The 21,557-nt window shown below is 42.1% G+C and overlaps 4 protein-coding genes and 1 long non-coding RNA gene across 15 annotated transcripts; 2 read left to right on the top strand and 3 right to left on the bottom strand.

Moving 5' to 3' along the window:
- Positions 1–963: 963 nt before the first annotated feature.
- LOC135674875 (CASP-like protein 1E1) lies at positions 964–1,828 on the bottom strand. The gene is made up of 2 exons (XM_065185127.1): positions 1,521–1,828; positions 964–1,442 (listed from the first exon to the last, which is right to left on the bottom strand). The coding sequence occupies exons 1-2, from the start codon at positions 1,784–1,786 to the stop codon at positions 1,103–1,105; spliced, it is 606 nt and encodes a 201-aa protein (XP_065041199.1). The 5' UTR covers positions 1,787–1,828; the 3' UTR covers positions 964–1,102.
- Positions 1,829–4,275: 2,447 nt separating this feature from the next.
- Positions 4,276–5,346, top strand: LOC135674874 (CASP-like protein 1D1). The gene is made up of 3 exons (XM_065185126.1): positions 4,276–4,615; positions 4,787–4,913; positions 4,996–5,346. Exons 1-3 carry the CDS (start codon positions 4,389–4,391, stop codon positions 5,215–5,217), a joined length of 576 nt encoding a protein of 191 aa, XP_065041198.1. The 5' UTR covers positions 4,276–4,388; the 3' UTR covers positions 5,218–5,346.
- Positions 5,347–5,826: 480 nt separating this feature from the next.
- Positions 5,827–9,943, top strand: LOC135672830 (double-stranded RNA-binding protein 2-like). Of its 3 annotated transcripts, none has more exons than XM_065181238.1 (5): positions 5,827–5,978; positions 6,131–6,291; positions 6,379–6,626; positions 6,770–6,989; positions 8,241–9,943. In XM_065181238.1, the coding sequence occupies exons 3-5, from the start codon at positions 6,381–6,383 to the stop codon at positions 9,497–9,499; spliced, it is 1,725 nt and encodes a 574-aa protein (XP_065037310.1). In that variant the 5' UTR covers positions 5,827–5,978; positions 6,131–6,291; positions 6,379–6,380; the 3' UTR covers positions 9,500–9,943. The 3 variants fall into 3 exon arrangements, with proteins under 3 accessions (XP_065037310.1, XP_065037308.1, XP_065037309.1); XM_065181236.1 differs by having other exon boundaries at positions 8,208–9,943; XM_065181237.1 differs by lacking the exon at positions 6,131–6,291 and having other exon boundaries at positions 8,208–9,943.
- Positions 9,944–11,867: 1,924 nt separating this feature from the next.
- Positions 11,868–16,965, bottom strand: LOC103983703 (glutaredoxin-C1-like). 9 transcript variants are annotated; one of them, XM_065181232.1, is made up of 5 exons: positions 15,887–16,955; positions 15,367–15,609; positions 15,122–15,235; positions 13,375–15,025; positions 11,868–13,243 (listed from the first exon to the last, which is right to left on the bottom strand). In XM_065181232.1, exon 5 carries the CDS (start codon positions 12,422–12,424, stop codon positions 12,113–12,115), a length of 312 nt encoding a protein of 103 aa, XP_065037304.1. In that variant the 5' UTR covers positions 12,425–13,243; positions 13,375–15,025; positions 15,122–15,235; positions 15,367–15,609; positions 15,887–16,955; the 3' UTR covers positions 11,868–12,112. The 9 variants fall into 9 exon arrangements, 5 of the variants coding, with proteins under 5 accessions (XP_065037304.1, XP_065037303.1, XP_065037305.1 ...); XR_010513110.1 differs by having other exon boundaries at positions 13,105–13,243; positions 15,122–15,242; positions 15,887–16,965; XR_010513112.1 differs by having other exon boundaries at positions 13,105–13,243; positions 15,122–15,242; positions 15,367–15,557; positions 15,887–16,965.
- Positions 16,966–17,865: 900 nt separating this feature from the next.
- LOC135672829 (uncharacterized) lies at positions 17,866–21,321 on the bottom strand. Its single transcript, XR_010513109.1, has 3 exons — positions 20,540–21,321; positions 19,457–19,582; positions 17,866–19,335 (listed from the first exon to the last, which is right to left on the bottom strand). It is a non-coding gene; the product is annotated as an uncharacterized LOC135672829 (long non-coding RNA).
- Positions 21,322–21,557: the final 236 nt, after the last annotated feature.

The following is a 21,557-nucleotide window of genomic DNA, read 5'->3' as shown; positions in this document are numbered from 1 at the left end:
GGAGAAGGTGAAGGGCTTTTGGTAAATTAACTAATGATTCTGGGGGGGGTAAATGTTAAAAGATAAAAAAGAAACGAAAGTGACGTGCGTTTTCGCAGCAAAACCTTTGTTTACCCCGGTGGACCCAGGCATCAGTCTGTGGTTATAGCTCGAATTATCAGACGGATGGGTGCGCGAGGCAGACGAAAATGGGTAGATTAAGGAAAAAGTTTTATCTACATAATAATCCCTTTAAAGCAGGAAATTACATGATAACATATCCAAAATGTTGACCAATAATCCCTTTAATCATCGCAAGAAATAAGAAATTACTTTTTTTAATATCAGTAGCAAAGCACTTTTAATACTATATATCCTGAAATTAAATCGAAGGATACTGTGCTTTAAATAATGCTAATGTAAAATTTTATTTTATAAGGGGACCTTTTTGCAATTTTTGATACGTTGAAACGACCCATGAAAGGCCGTTTGAGCGAGGTCGAGTCCCTCGGCACCGTTGGATCATGGCGCTTTGCTTTGAATTCGGTAACCATCTAAATCTGACGGTGGACAAGCACGTTCTGTCTTTTTAAACCGATCACTCAGATCACCGTACATACGAGTGAGTCAACTTGTAATAGACGGCCATGATGATAATTCACTCGTTGACGCTAAAATCAATAAGTAACTCTTCTAAAATATTGGAAATTTTGTCTTAAAAATAAATTATATATATATATATATATATTATTTATTATTTATTTATATACGTTCATTTGGTTAAAAAAAAAGGATGTAATTGATTTTAAGATAAAAAATGAATATTATGTTAGGATTAGCAAGCATTTTTAGAGTTATATTTTTTGAATTACTTGGATGATGATAAAAATCCTCAAGAATGGAAAGACTTCTATGTGAAGCTTAAGAGAATTCGAATTATTTCTTGCCGACATGCTTTGCAACAATCAAGTTCATTCAAATAAGTCTACCAAATCCTTTCACAGTGCTCCATTAGAATGCACAAACCTGAAACACAAACTACATCACTCGCTAATCTTAGAACAGGATGAAGCAGAAACAGAATCACTGCAAGTCCACAGGATACTTCAATCCATAAGGATGTTTACTGAGATCGACGAAGGTTGGCCATGCCAAACACGACTAGTATCACATAAGCCACCGATGCGAGGATGGAGAGGACAATGGCGGCGTTGACGCGGGCGCACAAGCCGCCGACGAGGTTACAGATCTTGTCCCAGCCGGCCAGGTTCTGCTGCCCCTTCTCCGCCACAACACTGATGGCCGCCGCTGCACCATTGCTGGAGAAGAGGAGAACCACCATGAGCAGGTCGGCGATCGAGAAGGGTAGCGACATGGAAGTCAGTCGAGCTTTGTTCACCATGGATAGTACAAGGGACACGACCGAGTAGAAGAAGACGAGCACGTTGGCCACCACAAAGTACCTGTGTTGTGATGAAGAGATGATGAGAACCAAGCGAAAGCTGTGTCGTGGTGAACGTGCATGGGGAAGGACTTCTTACACGTAGGCGGCGGAGTAGGTGGACTTCACGGTGACGGTGATGCTCGTCAGCAAGGCGGTTTCAGCGTCGATGCCGGTGACCGTGGTGGTTTGTCGAGCGGCGCCCATCACGACCGCCGAAATGAAGGTCAGAACGATGGCGACGATGCGGAGGATGATGCCGGGAAGCAGCGTTGAGCTCGGCGGAGCAACCACGTCCCCGAATTTGGATGCCCGACCGCCAGCCCCTTGGCTCACATCAAACCCAGGCCTAAATTGAGACTCCATTTTGAGGGGAATGCAGAGTGAATGATTTGTGGGATAACAGTGTGTGTGTGTGTATATATATATATATATGTGTGCGTAGAGAGAGAGAGAGAGAGAGAGAGAGAGAGAGAGAGAGAGAGAGAGAGAGAGAGAGACAGAGTCTTGTCCAGTTGATAAATTGGGTGAAGGTACCCATCAATATCCAGCGCATTGCCGAGTAAAGTCTTAGATTTACATTGTGCCCTGACAGAGCTTGTTGCAAGATGGATGTGAATGGAGTCATCGTAGACTGCATATTGAGGCGTTCAAAGTCAACTAGAGCTCCAGACGAGTTTCTTATCGTGGATATACGAAGTCAAAGCCGTGTAACAGCCGCGATTGCCATTGGACTTTCTGAAACTTGCGTGTCAACCAAACCAGCGGGGTAGGAGGAAGGAAGGGGAGTGGAAACCAAGAGTCTTTTTGACTTTGAAACCAAGTTTCGTCCAAGAAGGTTTGGTGATGAAATGCTTTTTCATGTCTATTCTTCACCACTTACAAGTGTTTGATCCATTAAACCGCAATATTCTAATGCTAGCAATGGATAGGCTAATAGATGGTATCTTACTACATTACTTCCAGGTTGGAACGTACTATGAGCAGTCATAGAGCAGGAAAACTTTGTTACAGAGGAGGAGAATGAGAAAGATGCCATTTTGAAGAACACATATAGCAAACCAGAATCATCTTTTGTCATTCGCATGCCGATCGTATATTGCCAACCCATAAATGAACACCTCCAACTTGGATCATTTAGATATCAGACCTGAATGAATTACTAGAAGATCTAAATCAAACCGTGTCCTGAGCCGAAAGACAGAGCAAACAACCACCACTGTCCACAAGTTAGAAGTCTCCGATTTGAAAGAAACGTTTTGGCTTGCATCATATACTTTTCATCTTCCGAATCAATCTTTCAGACAATAAACAAAATCAATTTTTTTATGTAACAAAATCAAGAGCCAACATAGTGATCTCGACAGAGATGCCATTCGACATGGTACAAGAGATAGGGTGAACCCGTTCAACGGAGTAGAGTGACCTCAGACAATTTGGCACCTTTCATCCTTCAAATCAATCTTTCATCAGACAATAAACAAAATCGAGTTTTTTTTTTATGCAACGAAAAGAAAAGTCAAGAGCCAAACATAGTGATATCTACAGAGATGCCATTTGATATGGTATAAGAAACAGAGTAGAGTGATCTCATACAAAAAGAAAAGTCAAGAGCCAACAGAGTGATCTCTACAGAGATGTCATTTGATGTGGTATAAGCGACAGAGTGAACCCATTCAACCTTACAAAATTATCCATGCTTTATCTTCACGTAATCCTCACATTTGCAGATAAATTATGTTTGCTTATTATGTCTCTTGCTAATTAGAGAGAGAGAGAGAGAGAGAGATTTCATAGGCTTCGCCAATGGCTCATCAGCTTGAACTGTATCTCACGAAGTTAATTATACGTAAAGCTCAAGAAAAAGCATAGCATACTTAATTCTTCATTAAGCAGGTAAAATTCTATGATTTTGTTGGGAATGTTTATACAATTCTCATCTTCCTCCCAGAAGAAGATACTCATCATCATCAGCATCATCATTCATAGGATACCTCTTTTCACTTCCTTAGGATCAAGCACAAACAACAATCTCAAGAACCACCAAGTATTCGCAGAATCTGCTACCATTTTGGAGACCGCATCAATGATCAGAGACGCACAATGTGAAAGTGGACTGTGCCCTGCTTCTTCTCGGCTCTGTCTTGTTTCCTTTTGTCTTCTTCCACAAGAGATCAAGAAGACTTGAATGGTCACGCCCTTTCTTTCTGCAATCTTCCAAACCTTACTTGGCTTTTACTCCGGTGGATAAGACCGTTGGTGCCCATCCGCCCGACTTTAATGCCGCACAAGGATACGATCGTCACTGGTCAATGAAGTTATCTGATAGCTGTCTTCCTCTCGGTGTTCCAAAACACGTCGACTCAGAATCTCCAGCTGCTGTTGACTGCTGTTTAGCTGATACAGATTCATTCATGAAACCCTGTCATCTAATGTCAACTCTCTGACTTGGTTTGCAAGAGATCATGTCGATTCTGACAGCTTGTTTGGGTGATTAAGTCCAGCTAAGATTGCACCAGAAAAATCTCAATCATAATTTCCTATCATCTCCATGTGCAAAGCATGCAGATCAATATTCTTATAATTACAACGCAAGCACGTCTTCCTTCACTAATAGGATCATCAATCCGACACAATTCTCCAAGCACACCCGCCAAAACTATCAGACTTCATTAACAAACGCGAGAAGAACCTGTTAAAAGATTACAATTTTATAGTGCCGAGGCACATGCAGTCAGGGAACATGTTGTTGCAGAGGCTACATTAAGTTGCCACACGAACCCTAATCATTAAGTTAGAGTATACCCACAATAATCTTCTGTTCATACCATGAACGACCTGCAACATTTCCCACCTCATGATGTCCATTTCTCGTGCTTATTTATACTACGGAGAACCATCCAACCCAACGGTGCACAATTATATGGTAGGGCTTTGAGCCAACTCCATCGTGAGAGCATCGACGGAGATGACATCCACCAGCAAGGACACGCCGGAGTCCGGCTACGCCGTGCCGCCGCCCAATCTGTTTGGCGTCGATTTCGGTCTGCGGCTGCTCCTGCTTGCATCTGCCGTGTCGGCGCTGGTGGTGTTGGTCACCAGCAAGCAGACCGAGAGCATTCCGACCTCTCTGCCCCCGCCGTTCCCTGCCTTCATCTCTCGTGATGCCAAGTTTCAACACTCTCCGGCGTTCATGTAAGTCTGCTGTGCCCCGGTGCAACTCTGGCTATACCGGACGTGGGTTTTCTGACACGGGGTTTAGTGCGATTCTTAGGCTTCTTGGGCTGCATAAACTTTTCAGCTTCATTAGATCGGAAGTCACTGCATAAACTTTATATTATGTCTGCTTTGTTTGGCTACGTGCAGATATCTCTTGGTTGCGCTTTCAGTCACTTGTTTCTACAGCATCATCACCATGGTGGCTTCCTTCGCTGCCATCACAAGCCCTTCTCCATCGCCGAGGATGTTGTTCCATCTCGTTCTCTCCGACGCGGTGAATGTTGTTTTAGTAGCTGCATTCAATCGAAAGCTGATAACGGTGATGTAACAGGTAATTATTGGCTTCTGGTTTGCAGGTGATGGCCGGAGTGATGGCTTCAGCCGCCGGCACTGCAGGCTCGGTCGCCTACCTCGGCCTGAAGGGGAACTCTCATGTGAACTGGAACAAGGTCTGCAACGTCTACGACAAGTTCTGCCGGCACGTCGGGAGCTCGGCGGCCGTCTCTCTTGTGGCCTCCGTCCTCCTCGTCTCGCTCGTCGTGCTCTCGGCCTACTCTCTCTACCGTCGTTGCCGCTGACGGTAACACATGACCGTCCATGCAGGACATGGCGTTCCGTGTACTTGCTCGGCTTGCTTTGTGTTCGGAAACATCGGTGTCTTGCATTGATGCTGTCTCAGTAAACAAATCATTATTATTCGCGTCTTACATCGATGCTGCAAGAGAATCAATCGACGGTGTCTTACATTGCAGTCTTAATTATTCGTGTTAGAAAGAAACGTCGTCAGTGTATCAGTAAACAAACATGCTGTAGTTAGCAATTAATGGCAGCAAATGCTTGCACACTAGCAATTAAACCTTTCCGCATCACCGCCGTGATTAATGCTGTAGTTAGCAAGTGATGACAGCAAAGACGTGAGAACAGGAAGCTGCCGTCCTCATCACCGCGGTTAATGCCGTCGTCGTTAGCAACAGATGGCAACGATAAGGATGTTGTGCAAGGCTGCAAGCAATTAAAGTCTCACTTTGTTGTCATCATCATAGTTAATGCTACTGTTAGCAACTAATGGCAACAAAAAACACACGAGATTAGCGCGCGAAGCAAAACATTTGGTCACAATCTCGTCGATTAATGCCGTAGAGTGAGCAACTAGTGGCAACCAAAAGGAAAACAAAAACAAGAAAGCAAAAGCAATTAGATCCATCACACGGACAAACACAAAGAAACAAGAGGGGGAAACACCCTTTCCCTCTTCCCTTCCTCGTTCTTGATATCTAACCCTCGGTGGCGATCCGCTCGTGGATCTCAGTACCAAGTCCGTCGGATTCGTCGAGCTGAGGTGATAATCGTTTCCTCTTTCTTGTCTGCGCCGGATTGGGTTCCGTGGTTCTGATCTGTTGTCGGGGTTCAATTGGTTTCGTTGCTGTCGCGTCTGATCTTTGAATTACGCAAAGGCGCTTCTTTTTGCTTCTAATCTTATACGCATTTTAGGGTTCTAGCGAGGATTGGTGTGCGGTCGGGCTCTTTGGGGGTAATATGGTTGATGCGCGCCCCTCAGAATCTGATCTTTTGGGGTTCTCTGTGCCCCTCGAAATCTTTTTGTTTGTATGCTTATCTGAACTGTCGGTTCCTTGAGATTACCTGAACGGAAGGTTGATTTCTGATACTGACCAAGTGTAGGATTAGAATGTCCCAACTCTTAGCTTAGTTTGGTAGCTTATGGGTGCTTTTGGTCACAGTCATGTACAAGAACCAGCTGCAAGAACTTGCCCAAAGAAGCTGCTTTAACTTGCCTTCCTATGCAAGTATACGGGAGGGGCCGGACCATGCCCCGCGATTCAAAGCAACTGTAAATTTCAATGGGGAAGCTTTCGAAAGCCCAACGTTCTGTTCCACACTCAGACAGGCAGAGCATTCTGCGGCTGAGGTTGCTTTAAACACCCTCTCAAAGAGAGGGCCTTCGAGGTCACTTGCTGCAAAAGTTCTGGTATGCATGCGATGCAATCAGTTTGATTGGATTTTGCATGTTCATATGTCTTTCGCATTCATGGACTGAAGCACATTTCCAAAGATTTACATTACACCATAATTTTCAAGTTTTATTTGCTATATATTTCTTTTAATCGGCAGGATGAGACTGGAATTTACAAGAACTTACTCCAAGAAACAGCTCACAGAGCTGGGTTGAAGTTGCCTGTATATACAACTGTTCGATCTGGACCAGGTCATACACCTATTTTTACATGCACAGTTGAGCTTGCAGGAATGAGCTTCACGGGAGATCCTGCCAAGACCAAGAAGCAGGCTCAAAAAAATGCTGCTATGGCTGCCTGGTCTGCACTGAAGCACTGTGAGTAAACATTTTTCCCCTGACCTCTAAGCGTGAGACATATATGGAGAACATTCTCGGGTAAGAGTTCCAAACGAAAATAATTTGAGACCAGAAAACATCATAGTTTGTTGATATTTGACCATGTCTAAAGATTCAAAACCACTGCATTCTCATGTTGTCCATGTCAGTGATGGAAACTTCGGATACTTGCAATATTCTTTTGCAAGATGTTGTCTTTCTTGATATATTTTGTTTATCAAAAGTAGGGCGACATAAAAAAATAGAAAGATTTACTAGTTTAGTCTAACTCTAAATTAAAAAAAGTATAAGGCTGTGTCTCACATTTCATATAGAAAAGTGCATAAAATGGAAGTTCTGTGAACCAGTTAAATAATAGATAAGCCCTTCATGAACCAATTAGATAGCTGCCTATTCACTGGAGATCATTGCAAATATGTTGTTATTAACCATCACTTGGTTTTACTTTTGTACATTAGTATCCACCTGTTCTTGGGTTCTGAACTATTTTTCGGAACTTGTTAGATTACCATACCACTCCACAGGATGACTAACTCAATGTTTTTGTTGTATAGCAAAGCGATGAACTTACATTGAAGAGTAACATATTATTTGAGATGTTTCATTTAGTAAACACTTGAAAGATGTAATAGCCCCTTTCGGGATTAAGAGAATCATGTATTGTCTGCAAGAAAATACCATCGTATGCAAATCTTTTGTTGTTGACATTGCTTCCTTGATCTACTTTTTTCTTGTTGCATTACCATGTGAGTTGCACCTGATATACTTCCAAAAAATAAGGATCCTCTGCTGCTGAAACAACAGAACCCTTAGCCATAAGTTTTATGGTTCTGTCTCTTTTACTGTTCATGGGACTTCTCTGAATCTCTTTCTACTGTATATTTCGTCCACTGTAGAATGCTTATATGTTATTACTCCTATTCTCTTAATGTTACTCATGAGCAGGACGACGATTGGCATATTTTTTTCAAAAAGAATCCAATTTTTATAATTCATATCGACTATGACTAGAATTATGCAAATTCATGATTAGGAACAATCATGTCAATTTGCTTGTAAGAACTTCACCCACCGTGGTTGGATATCTGGGACCTATCTCTTTAATGCAATTATATGAATTATACTTTTGACTTAATGGATTATTCTAGTCGAGAAATTATTGTCTTCTTCATTAGCTATTTATCATCCTTTGGCCAGTTAAAAGTTACCTGGTTGACGGTGCCAATGCAGCACCACGTCTGGGCTCCTCTTCTTCTCCATCTGCACCTTCGCTGTCGGAAAGTGAAAAGAATGAAGAACAGGAACCCGTCATTTTGGCTCATGCCCTTGCAAAATTGCAGCGATCAGAAGAAAATTGGTCATCTTCTCAAAACGGCCGACGGCGAGGCCAGCAAAGATCACCTCCTCAGAAAAGCATGCATCCAACATCTAATGTGTGTTTCTGCCCCATCCCTTTCCAGAATTTGGTGTACGCTGATTTGTCATCCGAATCAGAATTTTACCAAATGTGGCATCAAGTGCATGCATCTCCACAGCAGTCTCACTTTTCACTAACTCCACATGCCAGGGATCATAGATCTTTCCCAATTCTGCATTATTTCTACCCAAGTCAAGTGCTACACACCCCATCAGTTGAGCAAGACCCAGTTAGTTCTTTACGTTGTTCAACAGGATCTTCTCCTTCCTTGCTAGTGTGCTTCTCTGATCACCCTGTCTCTGTTGCATCCGGAAGTTGGTCCCAGTTCACAATACAACAGATACATGGGGAGCAGACCCAAAGAGTGGGGAAGGAATGGCTAATACTTCCATCAAGTGCAGAAGCATACTCTGCATTGGATGTTTCAGGTTCCTCGCTCCAGTCGGACAATATTGGTGATGCATCTACAGTTCCGAAGTCACATGAAGATCAAGAAAAGGAATGTTCACTTGGTGGTGCTGAAGCACACCTTGAGGAAGAAGCAAACAGTAGTTGCCATGGTTTCAAGTCAGTTGCCTCTGCTTCATGCCCAACGATGGTTCAGGATCCAGCAGGTCGTACAAAGATGCAGGAAAGAAAAACAGCTGAAAGAAGCCAAGGAAAATCATACGGATGGATGCCTCGGGCATCTGTATGGCCTGGGCCTTCACCTCCAAACCACTCTCTTTTATACGACCTGAATTCCGATTCAAGTCCTACACAATTTTCCCATGGATCTCCAAACTCTTCCAGTCTGGATAGGAAATTTAGGCCTTCTGCTGTATCAGCTTCAATGAGACATATATCTTCAGCTTTACTGCATCCGTCCGGTCTTAGAGATGAAGCATTTAGACGTCAAGTTCCATCACCGGCTGCTCCAGTGACGATTAGAACCACTATCCCTGTATGCTCAGCCAGGGCTGGGGCAGTGAATCCAGACATTCTGGTCTCCTCAACAAGCTTTGTAGCTCCACCTGTTAATGTGAGATCTGTTGTACCAGTTTGTTCAGCTCCACCAGTGAGTGAAACCTGAACAAAATCAGAAATCTATTGACGAAAAGGAAACAATGTCAAAGATTGATTCTGAATTTGGTAAGATTCAGATGTGATCCAAAGTTTTGGATTTCCTTAGGTTGGGGTTTATGCATTTCTACACCTCTCGGGTGTAGCTCACGCCTTGGAAAACTGCTAGTTGTAGCAAGGCTATTGAAATGAAGTGGTTGCATCATATCAGAGATCTATCTCATTGAATTAGGTCACGGCACATTCTCACTGAGAAATGAAAGAAGAATTTTCCTAAAGGATCTACCAGAAAATCTTCCTTTTTCTATGATGCTTGCAAGGGATTGGTTTTTTTTTTTTTTTTTTTTTTCCCTTGAATCAAGCATCCTAGGAGGCCTGTGAAATCTTGCAATGTGCTCAGTTCTTTCACATTTTACCTGTCAAATACAATTATAGTCTTTCAGCATTAGGCCAACACGAACTTCTTTTATGTTTGTAAATTTAAATGCCCATTGAGCTTGGAAACGGTAATCAAAGGAAAAGGCAATGTGTATCGTCTATAATGAGATCATGTCTTTAAATTTTGTATGATCATTTTTGAGTTTTCTCCTATGGACTTTCAGCAGTAAGCAAGTCGTAGGGTTTTCAAACCTTCTCTCTGGTTTTGTGTTGGTAATGGAAAGCCTGCATGGTAGCAAGAGCCATTGTGATTACTCTCCGAGTGGCTGTCACACTTATGTTGCCGATTTCATTTCTTGTACTGATCGAGCATTGTCAGATGCTGATGAAGTTAGGAACTTAAAGAAACTCTGTTGTTTGATATGAAGAGGTGAAATTGTAGCTTCAGCTTTTTTTCTGAATCTGTTAATCTTGTGATGGTTAGCCTTCGTGATAGGAAGATGACAAAAAGAGTCCTCTGATGCCATTTATGTTTATTTGTTATTCTTATTTAAGTTGAAAATTTATATTTATTTTTTTAGTTACTTTTAAGTTAAATAAATTTATTATTTCTATTTAGTTGAAAATTTAGGTTTAAGTTAAATTAATCCGTTTCACAAGGCTTTGATTCATTCATGTGCTGCAACAGCTTACGATGTGATAGATGTTGGTATGCAGAATAATGCATCCAACTCCACCAACACACCTTTCGGAGTCTAGTCACCTCTGGTGGGTAATCGTAAGACCATCGTTGTCGGATGATTTTAGGACGATTTGAATTTTTTGAAGGTCTTTTATGCACCGAACGGACGCAGGTAAGCTTACTCGGAAGTTTATGTATCGCGCTCGCCCTCGAGTCTGGTCACAGCCTGTAAGAAACACTACGGCCACGACATTTCGATGATTTTAAAACCATACTCTGTCTGTGTTGCACTGAACCGATTCAGGTAAGCTTACTCGAAGGTGCGTGCATCTCTATAGCCCTTCAGTGAGTCTGGTCACCGTGGTCATCGGTAGGACGACGACAATGGGATGATTTTAGGACGGTTTAAATTTTTCGGAGGCATTTCATGCAGCAAATAGCTGACGGTAAGTTTACTGGGGGTACCGCGCTCATCCGTGAGTCTGGTCACCGCGAGTGAGGGCAAGTTTCTTGATTTTTGGCCGTTTTGATTATTCTAGGGCATCGCATCTCCAGCAAACGAGTAGAGGTAGGCTTACCTGACTTATTCTCTGTCGGAGTCTGGTCACCGCAGACGAGAATAAGTGCGAAACCGTAGCGCGATTTCCCAGAGATTTAGTATTTTCGGAGGCAGTTTATCCTCCGTGTTGCAGGTGGTAAACTCACCGCAAAACATCAGACTTCACACCTCACCACCTCCTCTCCGCCGCCGCGTCCACCTGACGTCCTCCCTCTCCTCTCCAGGTTAAAAATCCCACCTTTCTCCGGCGCCGCCCGGCCCCCTCTCCGCCACCCCTCCCAACCATCGGCATAATCCACAGACATCGTCTTGTCATCTTCTTGATTCACATACCAATCGCAAGCAAAACGGTCGACGGAACTCTCGGGTCAAGCATATGGCTTCTCATGTACCAATCGACGTTGTCACGAAGGCGTTTGATGGAAGTGGTTTCATGCTCATGTTACGATTCATCGCAAACCGATTTGGAAATGCGATGTCATATCGTGGGTTAACTTTGCAGGAGAAGATCATCACGAGGAGCTTTGTTTGGGCTTATGATGATGAAGCAGACGGAAGGGGAATCGATAAAGCTCCTTGTCGTGGATGAACTTGTAGCTTTTCTTCCATTCGGATGTGGCTGCGACGGAATTCGATAGCCATTCCCTTCTTTTCCGAGTGCCACCAGTAGGCACAGCCACAAGCTATAGGCAGTAGTGCCATTTGGGTTTCAGAGAAGGTAACAAGTCCGTGCCAAAATGATTCATGTAACTCCTTAGGAATCAGTAACTCGGATTATATTTCAGGAATTTTGGAAGATTAACTGGGAGATTTTACTTCTGCTTATCTCATCCATGAATTCTAGCAGTGACAACATATCTGTTAGATTCAGTTCATCAAGAAGCAACAGAAGCTGTACACCTTATTTGCATGTCATGGTCTTCAGTACAAGCTACAAAAAGCAAAGCCAAACTCTTCCTGAGTTCACTTCTTGTTGTGAAGGAGAGATTAATCTGATAGTGAGATCAAAGCCATAGAGCACCAGCCTCCCGAAGCAATGGAGTCAGCTTGCCACCAAGATGAAGGGCCATGATCCTATCGGTGGATCCAACGAGCTTTCCTCCGATGAACACGACCGGCACCGAGGGGTTGCGGCCGAGCAGCTTGACCAGTGCCTTCTCCATCTCTCTCCCTCTGGGGTCTTCGTCAAGCTCATAAACAGCAGGATTGACTCCCAGCTCGCAGAAGAGCCTCTTGATGGTGTGGCACATGCAGCATGAGCTCAAGCTGAAGATTACCACTGCCTTCTGCGAGGCCAACTTCATCACCCTGTCCATCCTGACACAAGCTCGGATCAAATGGAATGTGGGAGCTCAGATTCTTGTGGACTGATCCAAATTGTGGCCGAAGATTGGGCGGAATTCAGACACAGGTTTGAAGAGCGAGGAGAGGCAATGGGGTAGATATGCTTTAAGAACTCAGGACTTGGTGGTTAAAGCTCCAGAAGCGTGATGTTTTTATAGGGCTAAAAGTGAGCCTGGGTGGTACTGTTATTGAGCCGAAGGACTCTAAATGCGGAATCCTTTGGCTGGGAAATTTTGGTGAAACACATTGCTCAAGTGTCCTCTGACCATTAGTTTGGACGTAACCCTGGTTTACTGCATAGTCTGTTGCAGGTCACTTCTCCTCGGAACAAAGTTGGATAAATGTAGCCATCTATCTCCATTGAAGATGAAACTTTGAGCTTCTGATGCTCGAATATTAGGAGGTGACCTATCTCAATCCGCCGATGACGAAGCTTTCTTTATCCTAATTCGCGATAAGGTCGAGATCAGTCAGCAAGGATTTAGAATGCCAAACAGTAACCCTAGATCTTCTCAGAATATATGCATGATGTTTCTTGCCAATTGAGTCTTCTGGACATGTGGTGGTGTTGCACGGATACATGCTTGTGGCTAACAGTGATGTCATACAGCTCGGAGTGATAGGCATATGCATCGACGGACATACCTAGAATGATCTTGATGTTTTCTCTGGCATTCTTAATGTTCCTAGCTAGGTTTCTCTAAGGATTCTGCAGGCGGTTGCATGTCTTTGGCTTTTTGATCACCAGCTATCAATATATTTAGTGGAGTCTTAGTCATGCCAACAGTGTTCTGATCATCACAAGTATAAACAAATAAGTAACTGATGTATACAGTTTTGAATGAACAGAGCAAGAGTTAACAGATGAATTTATGCAGTGAATCAACTTGAGATGGATTAGGCTATGAAATCAAGGAAGCACCTTGTCTAAATCAGTCGACATCGATTGGTTCATGGTGTTGATTTGGCATTCCAATGACAACCATATCCCCAATTCTTCAAAGAGATTTGAGAGTATCTTCTTCCTAATCAGAGCCTAGTATTGGCCATGTTGCATAAAGATACCTTCAGAAACTATAAAGACAGTGCATTCTAGATTTATCCATGATACAACAGTCCGTAATCTTATCCTAATTAGAGCATAGTATTGGCCATGTTGCATAAAGATACCTTCAGAAACTATAAAGGAAAAGGATTCAAAACATACCATGTGGAAGTGGATTCCCTTCTAAGAGCCACCTTTGTCTCCTCCAATACTCAAAGGTTAACCCATCAGCTTCACCTAGCAACATTGTATCAGGAAGAAAGACCTTCTGAAATGAACTCGGAATATCATGAAATGGATACTATCATCCAAGTGAATGAGCATGTCAAGGTTCTTAGCAGACATGAGGCAGATCTCATGTCTGAAGTAAGAATAATCTCCGCTTAGCTTGGAACAATGAAGGCAAGGCAGCCGTATCTCCTTGTCTTCTGTCTCACCGGAACATGATTTTACTGGTAGCTCGGAACCATCAGATTAAGAAGATGAATGCATGGTCAAGTCGCAGCATCACAGATACCATCGCTGATGAGGTGGTGCAAGTGCAGTAACAGCCTGAGGACCAGAGGCAATGTGGAACATGGCCTTACAAGTTGCCAGCGGTGAAACTCATGGTTCTCTGGTACCCACCAGCCACTGGAATCAAACTCTCCATTCATATAGATGATGATGATGCCTCCACCGAAATGTACATGATTCCTTGTGTCCTGAGGCAGCACCGTACTGCCTGTTTCTTTCATCCGCTTGTGGCATTGTTCATCTTTTTCATGGACCACCAAATGGATAATGTTCTTCTCCAGTGTAATGAAGTTTGACCTGAAGAGTTGCTGTTAACATGTGCATCGTCAACTAGAACCAAGGATTCCATCTACCACTGTTCTGAGACCTCGGAAATCAACATGGCATGGCTCAAGTCATCACTGATCCTACACGACCAAGAGTGGACTCAGATCAACCTTATCAAATAACTTTTGTGGTTTCAAAAGAATACAAATCTTCCAAAAATGCACAGTGAAGTCAGCGTCAATGAAATGATAGAAGACAATGATGCTGTGGGCACGCAAACATTGAGCTTTCCATCTCTATATAAGCAGGTCACACAGGAGTACTGAACTCCAACACAAACCATTCAGCGTTCGGTTTGGCTCTTCAGCAGACTAGTTCTCCATCCATTTTGCTACAAAAGAATGGACAAGGTGAAGAAGTTGGCGTCCCAACGAGCGGTGGTAGTCTTCAGCAGCAGCTCATGCTGCATGTGCCATACTGTGAAGAGCCTCCTCCATGACCTCGGTGTCAATGCTGCAGTACATGAACTTGACGAGGAACCAAGGGGAAGAGAGATGGAGACGGCGCTTGCCGTGCTTGTGAGGCGTAATCCTCTGGTGCCACTTGTATTCATCGGAGGCAAGCTGGTTGGATCTACAGATAGGATCATGTCACTGCACCTTGGTGGTGAATTGGTGCCACTTCTTCATGAGGCAGGTGCTCTTTGGGTCTGAATACTGAGCTCTGCTCTCATATGAATCAGATACTACAGATACAGAACACAACATCATCTAGTTTTATGTGTGTTGTGTGGAAACAAACTGTGGAGTCAATAACTAAAAGAACTCTTTTTAGATCATACCATGTAACTTTGGCACTATAATGAAGACCAGTTCGATTTCTCCTAGGTTTCTTGACTTTCTCCACTGCAACGTGATCGAGAGCTCTGGTATGTATGCACTTGGCACCATGAATTCTGCAATCTAACAAGGAAATATATTTGTTACCACATGGTAATTGTTCGGTTCCAGCATTTGCAATCATTGCACACCAAATGAAAAGAAAGAGAGAAAGAAATAAAGCATGAAGAACAGCTCATCAATTTACATCTCTTTTGGTGATCTTGAGCATATATATCTTTTCCAGAATTTTGTTTTGGATGACATTCATGATCATTCTGTTACTTTGCTGGAAATTGGAGTGATGAGTTACTGGTGTTATTCTGATACATTGCATAAGCATATCTACATCCTTCCAGCCGTTGATGTTCAAATGCAAGCTTGGTAAATCAGATTGCACTACAATTAGCATTCAACTTGTCAAGATGATTTCACTGATCCACATGATATCCTAAAGTCATCAAATAAAACAAATACAGCATCAAATATGCATTCATTGGTATATGGCATTCTCTACATACTTGATATCACTATCAACGGAGTATGGAGAGTACAAAAAATAAGCAGTAGCGAGTAGATGCTTCATTCAGGATGTTAATAGAAAGCAAAACCATATCCATGTCGAAAGTCAAAATCTTTAACCAACAAGTAAAAAAGAAATTTTATTTTATTTTCCATGAGACTTTCTCACACAAGATTCTCCAACTCGATTGATAAGGGGCATATACCATATCAATTCTCGGAAGCAAAGACGATCCACCGTAACGAATAGAAGATATAATTCTTCTTATCATAAACCACATCTCTATCGGGAGTCATCCTTTTGTACCAGAGACCATAGCCCCTGTCGAGCATCCGACATCATTCTTCAACAAGGCACACCACTCCCATGCCTACTGTGGTAGGTAGGCATGGAGGAGGATGTCCCCGGTTATCACGAAAGGTATATGGAGTTTCCACGTTCACGCATTGTAAAAGTTATCCCAGACACTAGAAGAATACACAGATGTTAGCTTTCCTATCACTGATTTTGAGCATCGAAAGAGGATAGAAAACTTTGATGCCTCTTTTTGTCTTTGTAGGAAGCCCTTCGCCCAAATGACGAACTAAGAAAATGTGACAAGAAAGAGATGCATCTATCGTAACGTAAATAAATATATGTAAAAATATATAGGGAGATAGCATAAGAAATTACGATTCGGAATTTCCACAAACAAGTTGTGAGCAAGAAAGATCAAACCGGTGGGAACGGCGGCACAGTGGGAGAATATGCGAAGCCAGAGCCTCTACTCCACCTTTACCAAAAGATCACAACGAAGAAAGCGTGGTGGTGGAACGCACGCAATGTCGGTTCGCGGCATCAGAGACCACCGGAAAACGCGGGCCGGCCTTATTCCCCTCCTCTTCCCACATAAAGCTTACGTCTTTTGGTGATACCCCATCCACGGCGGATAAGAGAGAAGCAAAAAAGCTGACGGAACCAGCTGAGACCAACTTGTTCTTGGAATCAGCGTGCTTTCGGAGGAGGAAGATGATTCGGCTGACGCAGCGTTGCGACCGTACAGCCAGTGGAGAAGTCGGCGTGTGATTTGAATGAATCGGACGTGTTGGCTAAGAGGGAATAAAAAGACTGCGTCGATAGCTCCATGATTGGTGTGTCTTTTGAGGTCTCCCATCTCCCTCGACCTGCTACCGTATACTCTATGGACTCTGGTTGACGTAGAGAGGATAACTGTGCACGTTGATGCCTTGTGCTTCGCCGATGGATGGGATGGGATGGGATGGGATGGAAGCAGATGCGAGCGGTTCCTTTCCTTCCAAGTTTCGGTACTCTTGTGCTGGTCTCGACCACTGTTTCCCTCGAACCGATTCGATCGAACCAAATCGAATCGGTCCGACGATTTGTTTCTGAACCCAAATCGAAACATAATTTGGTTTCGATTTTTGATTTAAAAAAAAACTGAAATCGACGATTCTAATTTCAAACCCATTAATAAAATAACAATAAAACACAAATAGAGTCTATATTTAACTAACACCCATTATTAACTTAGATTTGAATCTTGATAGAGTTATTTAATTTAATATAAAATATCATAATTTTATTTTATTTTTTATATCAACTTTTTAAAGTTATTACACTGATTAAGTTTTAAAATCCATTTTTTTCTTCAAAATTTAGAAATAAAATTATGAATTATTTTTTAAATTTTTTAATTAAAAATAAATAAATAATTAGCGGTTCGAGCTTAGGATCGGAGCTGCTCGAACCGGAATCGACGGTTTGATTCTGGTTCTTGATTTTGGGAAACAAAAAATGACCACTTTGTTGCTTGAATATATCCTTAATCCAAGTATAATGTGATTGGATTACATTTAGACCAAAAAAAAAAGGTATATATGGAAGAAATAATAATGGTGTGATCTTTAGGATGTTAGATATTAAGCCAAAAACTGAAATCGAAGGTTTGAGGTTAAGGACTGGAAATTAAGGATCAAGATATATGCCTGGTGCTACATGATTCAACATTGTTTTCCTTTTCTAATCTTCTCTCTCTTGGTTCAACATGTTTATGCAAAATCTTACCTCACGATTAGCAATCACAAGGAGGAAGACATCACATTACTTGCGACCTCATCTTCATATTTTGCAGCAGTGAAGAACCAATGAAACAGGAGATTGATAGACAAATATTCATCCATAAAGATTGCTGACGTTTGTTCTTTGATGCAGCTCAAGAATTCTAAGAATAAGAACTTGACAGACTGTTTAACTGAACAACAAAGAATTAGACATACTCCAGTGTGCATGTGATTGGTATCAGTGAACAATATAACAACAAGAACAGAATATTGCATCAATTTGCCAAAGAATTCTCAGCACAATGACAAAAATTCATTGAGAAGATTTCATATTAACTGGAAAGATGGCGAGAAAGAATCGTCATCAAATTGATGTCTCCATGCCCAGTGGAGAAACTAAAGAAGACTCCTTAATCATCCAGAAGATAAAGATGATTATTCAATAGTTAGCTTCGGTCATGTCTTCGATACATAAGAGAACTCAGCCTCTTTAGATAGGACAGCAGCAACTCTCCTTCAAGTGTTGCTTACGTCGAGGCCCATAATTGTCGACAAAGCTAATGGATCGATCAGGAATGTATCATCATTTCTCATAAATGACCATCAAATTTGCTCCAGAAATCAGGACGATCATGTTCCATCTCCATCCCTCTTTCGTTTCTCTGTGAGCATCATGTTCTACAGCACCATCCATCAAAGTGATGATATCTCTCAAGTTTTTGTAGTCAGCTCCAGACCCTTTTTATGCATGTGAAATTTACTAGAAGATAGACCATCGCATCCACTGATAAAAGAAGCAGCAGTTCCCGATTTTTCTTGTGATCCTTAATGACTGGAATGTCATCTCTACCTATTTCCATCGGCATACAGGTTGCCATCATCATCAGACTCTATATTCTAAATGGGCTCTTCCTTTACTAGCCCATTTAATTTTCCCAATTCAGACCATAAAATTCCATTCATTTCATCAGAATTAGAACCTAGTTCACAGTCATCATCTCAATCATAAGATCCTAAGAGCTTGGAGTTAAGCCTCCAGCTCTCTCTGCAGAATCTATGGCATGAATAGGAAGTTACACAATAAGGATGATCAGTAGGATCATCATCCTCAGAGTCATAAATAATCCTTGACACCTTGTTCAAATAATCCTTTTAAGGAACTTCACTTGCTTGAGTGCTGTCAAGCTTGTAACTACCCGCATCATCTTCATCTTCATCATCAGAAATTATCAGATCCGATATCATTTGAATGAAAAAGGTAAACTTCATTTCATCAACTTCCATTAGGTACTGACCTCATTATAGGGTTCCCGGGACCATGCCACGACAGCTAGTATCATTTCAAATCACAGACCATTTCCCCTACAAGGCCAGCTCTCCAAAGAACTATCATCACTTTTACGAGTATCTGCAAAAGGCAGCAAAAACTGCACCATCATTGTCATAAGCCAAAATTCCATGCAGTAGAAACATCTGGCCTTCTGGTGGTCATCTCCGGTTCGGTCCTGTGACATAATTGCTTTTTTCTGCACACTCATCAGGGGATTTTTGTGATCACCAAGAAAGAATGCACCAATAGTTTTAATAGTTGCACCTAAGGAATAAGATCAACGGTTTTAGATCCTCGATGACTTTAAAATTGTGAAATTAAGTTAACAAAATATTAGGAGTTATAATATATCGATTTTGTGAAGTGATTTGCAGGAACTACATACCTGAGATATCAAAGCACATAAAAAGAAAAATGAAAACTTTGCGGCTTATTTCATCTGATGGATTCAACAAGAAAGAGGTACCTTATAAATCTGCTGGAACCCTCTCTTACTAAATCTATCGAAAATCTACATAGAGAAATGTTGTAAACAAATTAACCTACTAAAGGAAGTCAATGCTACATTGATAATGTCAATTCTGCATATTGAAGATGGATATCCAAACAAAGGAAATATGCCAGTATCAGAATCAATTGGGATCACCCAGGATCAACCCATTTTGACCTGGTATTTGCAGAGACCAAGATCAATGCTACCATAAGTTGCAGGGACTGAACAAGACTCTGTATTGGAAAAATCTATAGTTTTGAGCTTGTTTTGAGCCAATCATAACCCAAATCAGCTGACTCAGATCAGGATCACACACATATTTTTCTGAAAGTGCAAAAGGCTGCAATGATGTTTATTGAATGGTTGATTGGTTGTCTTGCATTTGTAAAAGGCTGTTGATTGGTACCGAGCAAAATGTCCTTTTTCTAGAAAGCCATGAGTATGCTCTTCTACTTACGAATGCAAGACAACCGATTGACCATTCAAAAACATAATTACAGCCTTTTGACACTTTCAAAAAAATGACATGTGTAGACAAATTCGATAAAATATTTGCTCAAAGGCAACAATACATACATCAAACACCTACTTATGGAAATCTTGAGTGGTTAACATCTATCTCATCAGCAACCAGATCTCTCAAATTTAAAACGTTAATTAGTTTCATCACTGAAGAAAAAATTATATACGCATCCCACTCCGCAAGAAAAATGTTTGAAACGAGTTATATATATTGACGACTTAACAGCAGTAAAATTAACTGGAAGAAATTAACCAGGCACATTAAATTGAGTATGCAGTCTATGCATTGCCTGTTTACTGCTACTTGCATCATCAGACATCAGAGACACACCTAAAAGTACATTCTTTTAAGTACAACTTCATCCTCGGAACACCAAATTATACTTTCATCCTGTCCAGCTAACAACAACGTTCAGTATAAAGATCATGAGCGTCTCAAGATTTCATCTTTACCTCGACATATCGAAGTGGTCACAGCCAAAGTTCAAGCAAGCATTCCGCGCGGCGGTCTAATCCCTCGACAAAACAACTTCTCCTCGATGCGGTCCTCGTCCGGCAGGAGGAGAACAAGCTCCACCTACTTGCTGAGGACATCCCTAATGCTTCCCTCCAATCTCCCATTGGTCGCCACACCTTGGGCCATAGTGGAACTCGGATCACAGGGCATGGGGGTAGCGGATTCGCCATCGTCGGTGGGAGACGGCTGCGGCTAAAGGAGGGCGCTGCGCCAATGGCAGTGGACGACGGCGTTGACCGGGCAGGAGGACGATGGCGGCAGTGGAGACGGGTAAAGGTGGGAACTTTGTGGAGGGAGGAGACGAGAGGGAGGGCGTAAGGTCCGATGTTTTACGGTGAGGTTACCACCTAGAACACGGGGCACAAACTGCCTTCGGAAAAAATAAATCTTTGCAAAATCGTCCATGGCACGGAGGGCTTATCTTCACTGCGGTGACTAGACTCTGACGTTGGGGACAGTACGCTCAACTCAGGTAAGATTACCTCCACTCAATTGCTGACCCAAGTGTTTTCAAAAAAATTAAATCGTCTCAAAATCATCCAACTACCGCAAACTTACCCTTACCAGAGGTCTCCAGACTCAAAAAAGGGTAAGCGCGATATATTTGGCCATGGAATTAGATTCTTCTCCATAACTATTTGATGAACTGTCAATAATTGGATTGACTTGTATATAATTCTTAACATAAGATCACTTTAATTATTATATCCAACCCTTAGTTTTCCTAATTAAAAATAAATGATAATAGGAAAAAAAAAAAAAAAAAAGAGGAGGCATCAACGTGGATGGGGCGTTTGATTGTCCGCGTCGAATACGCGTATACTTTGAATATTCCGCATTAATAATTCAACATCTCCTCGGTGGGTGACTCACTAATAGGCCCCACGTGTTCCATCCACTTAAAAATAGCCACGTCGGATGAGATGATCTTGGGGAGCAACCGATGGTATCACG

The sequence above is a fragment of the Musa acuminata genome, chromosome BXJ1-5, assembly GCF_036884655.1.
Source record: "Musa acuminata AAA Group cultivar baxijiao chromosome BXJ1-5, Cavendish_Baxijiao_AAA, whole genome shotgun sequence".
Classification (NCBI taxonomy): Eukaryota; Viridiplantae; Streptophyta; class Magnoliopsida; order Zingiberales; family Musaceae; genus Musa; species Musa acuminata.
This window is presented reverse-complemented; position numbering and strand designations above follow the sequence as displayed.

What these genes read in the sequence shown, in the direction of transcription:
- LOC135674874 (XM_065185126.1), top strand. Translation starts at nt 4,389, where the DNA reads ATGACATCCACCAGCAAGGACACGCCGGAGTCCGGCTACGCCGTGCCG. An exon ending in CAACACTCTCCGGCGTTCAT is followed by an intron (nt 4,616 to 4,786) that starts GTAAGTCTGCTG and finishes GGCTACGTGCAG; the next exon opens with ATATCTCTTGGTTGCGCTTT. An exon ending in ATCTCGTTCTCTCCGACGCG is followed by an intron (nt 4,914 to 4,995) that starts GTGAATGTTGTT and finishes TCTGGTTTGCAG; the next exon opens with GTGATGGCCGGAGTGATGGC.
- LOC103983703 (XM_065181232.1), bottom strand. Translation starts at nt 12,424, where the DNA reads ATGGACAGGGTGATGAAGTTGGCCTCGCAGAAGGCAGTGGTAATCTTC.
- LOC135672830 (XM_065181237.1), top strand. Translation starts at nt 6,381, where the DNA reads ATGTACAAGAACCAGCTGCAAGAACTTGCCCAAAGAAGCTGCTTTAAC. An exon ending in CACTTGCTGCAAAAGTTCTG is followed by an intron (nt 6,627 to 6,769) that starts GTATGCATGCGA and finishes TTTAATCGGCAG; the next exon opens with GATGAGACTGGAATTTACAA. An exon ending in CTGGTCTGCACTGAAGCACT is followed by an intron (nt 6,990 to 8,207) that starts GTGAGTAAACAT and finishes TCCTTTGGCCAG; the next exon opens with TTAAAAGTTACCTGGTTGAC.
- LOC135674875 (XM_065185127.1), bottom strand. Translation starts at nt 1,786, where the DNA reads ATGGAGTCTCAATTTAGGCCTGGGTTTGATGTGAGCCAAGGGGCTGGC. An exon ending in ACCTACTCCGCCGCCTACGT is followed by an intron (nt 1,443 to 1,520) that starts GTAAGAAGTCCT and finishes ATCACAACACAG; the next exon opens with GTACTTTGTGGTGGCCAACG.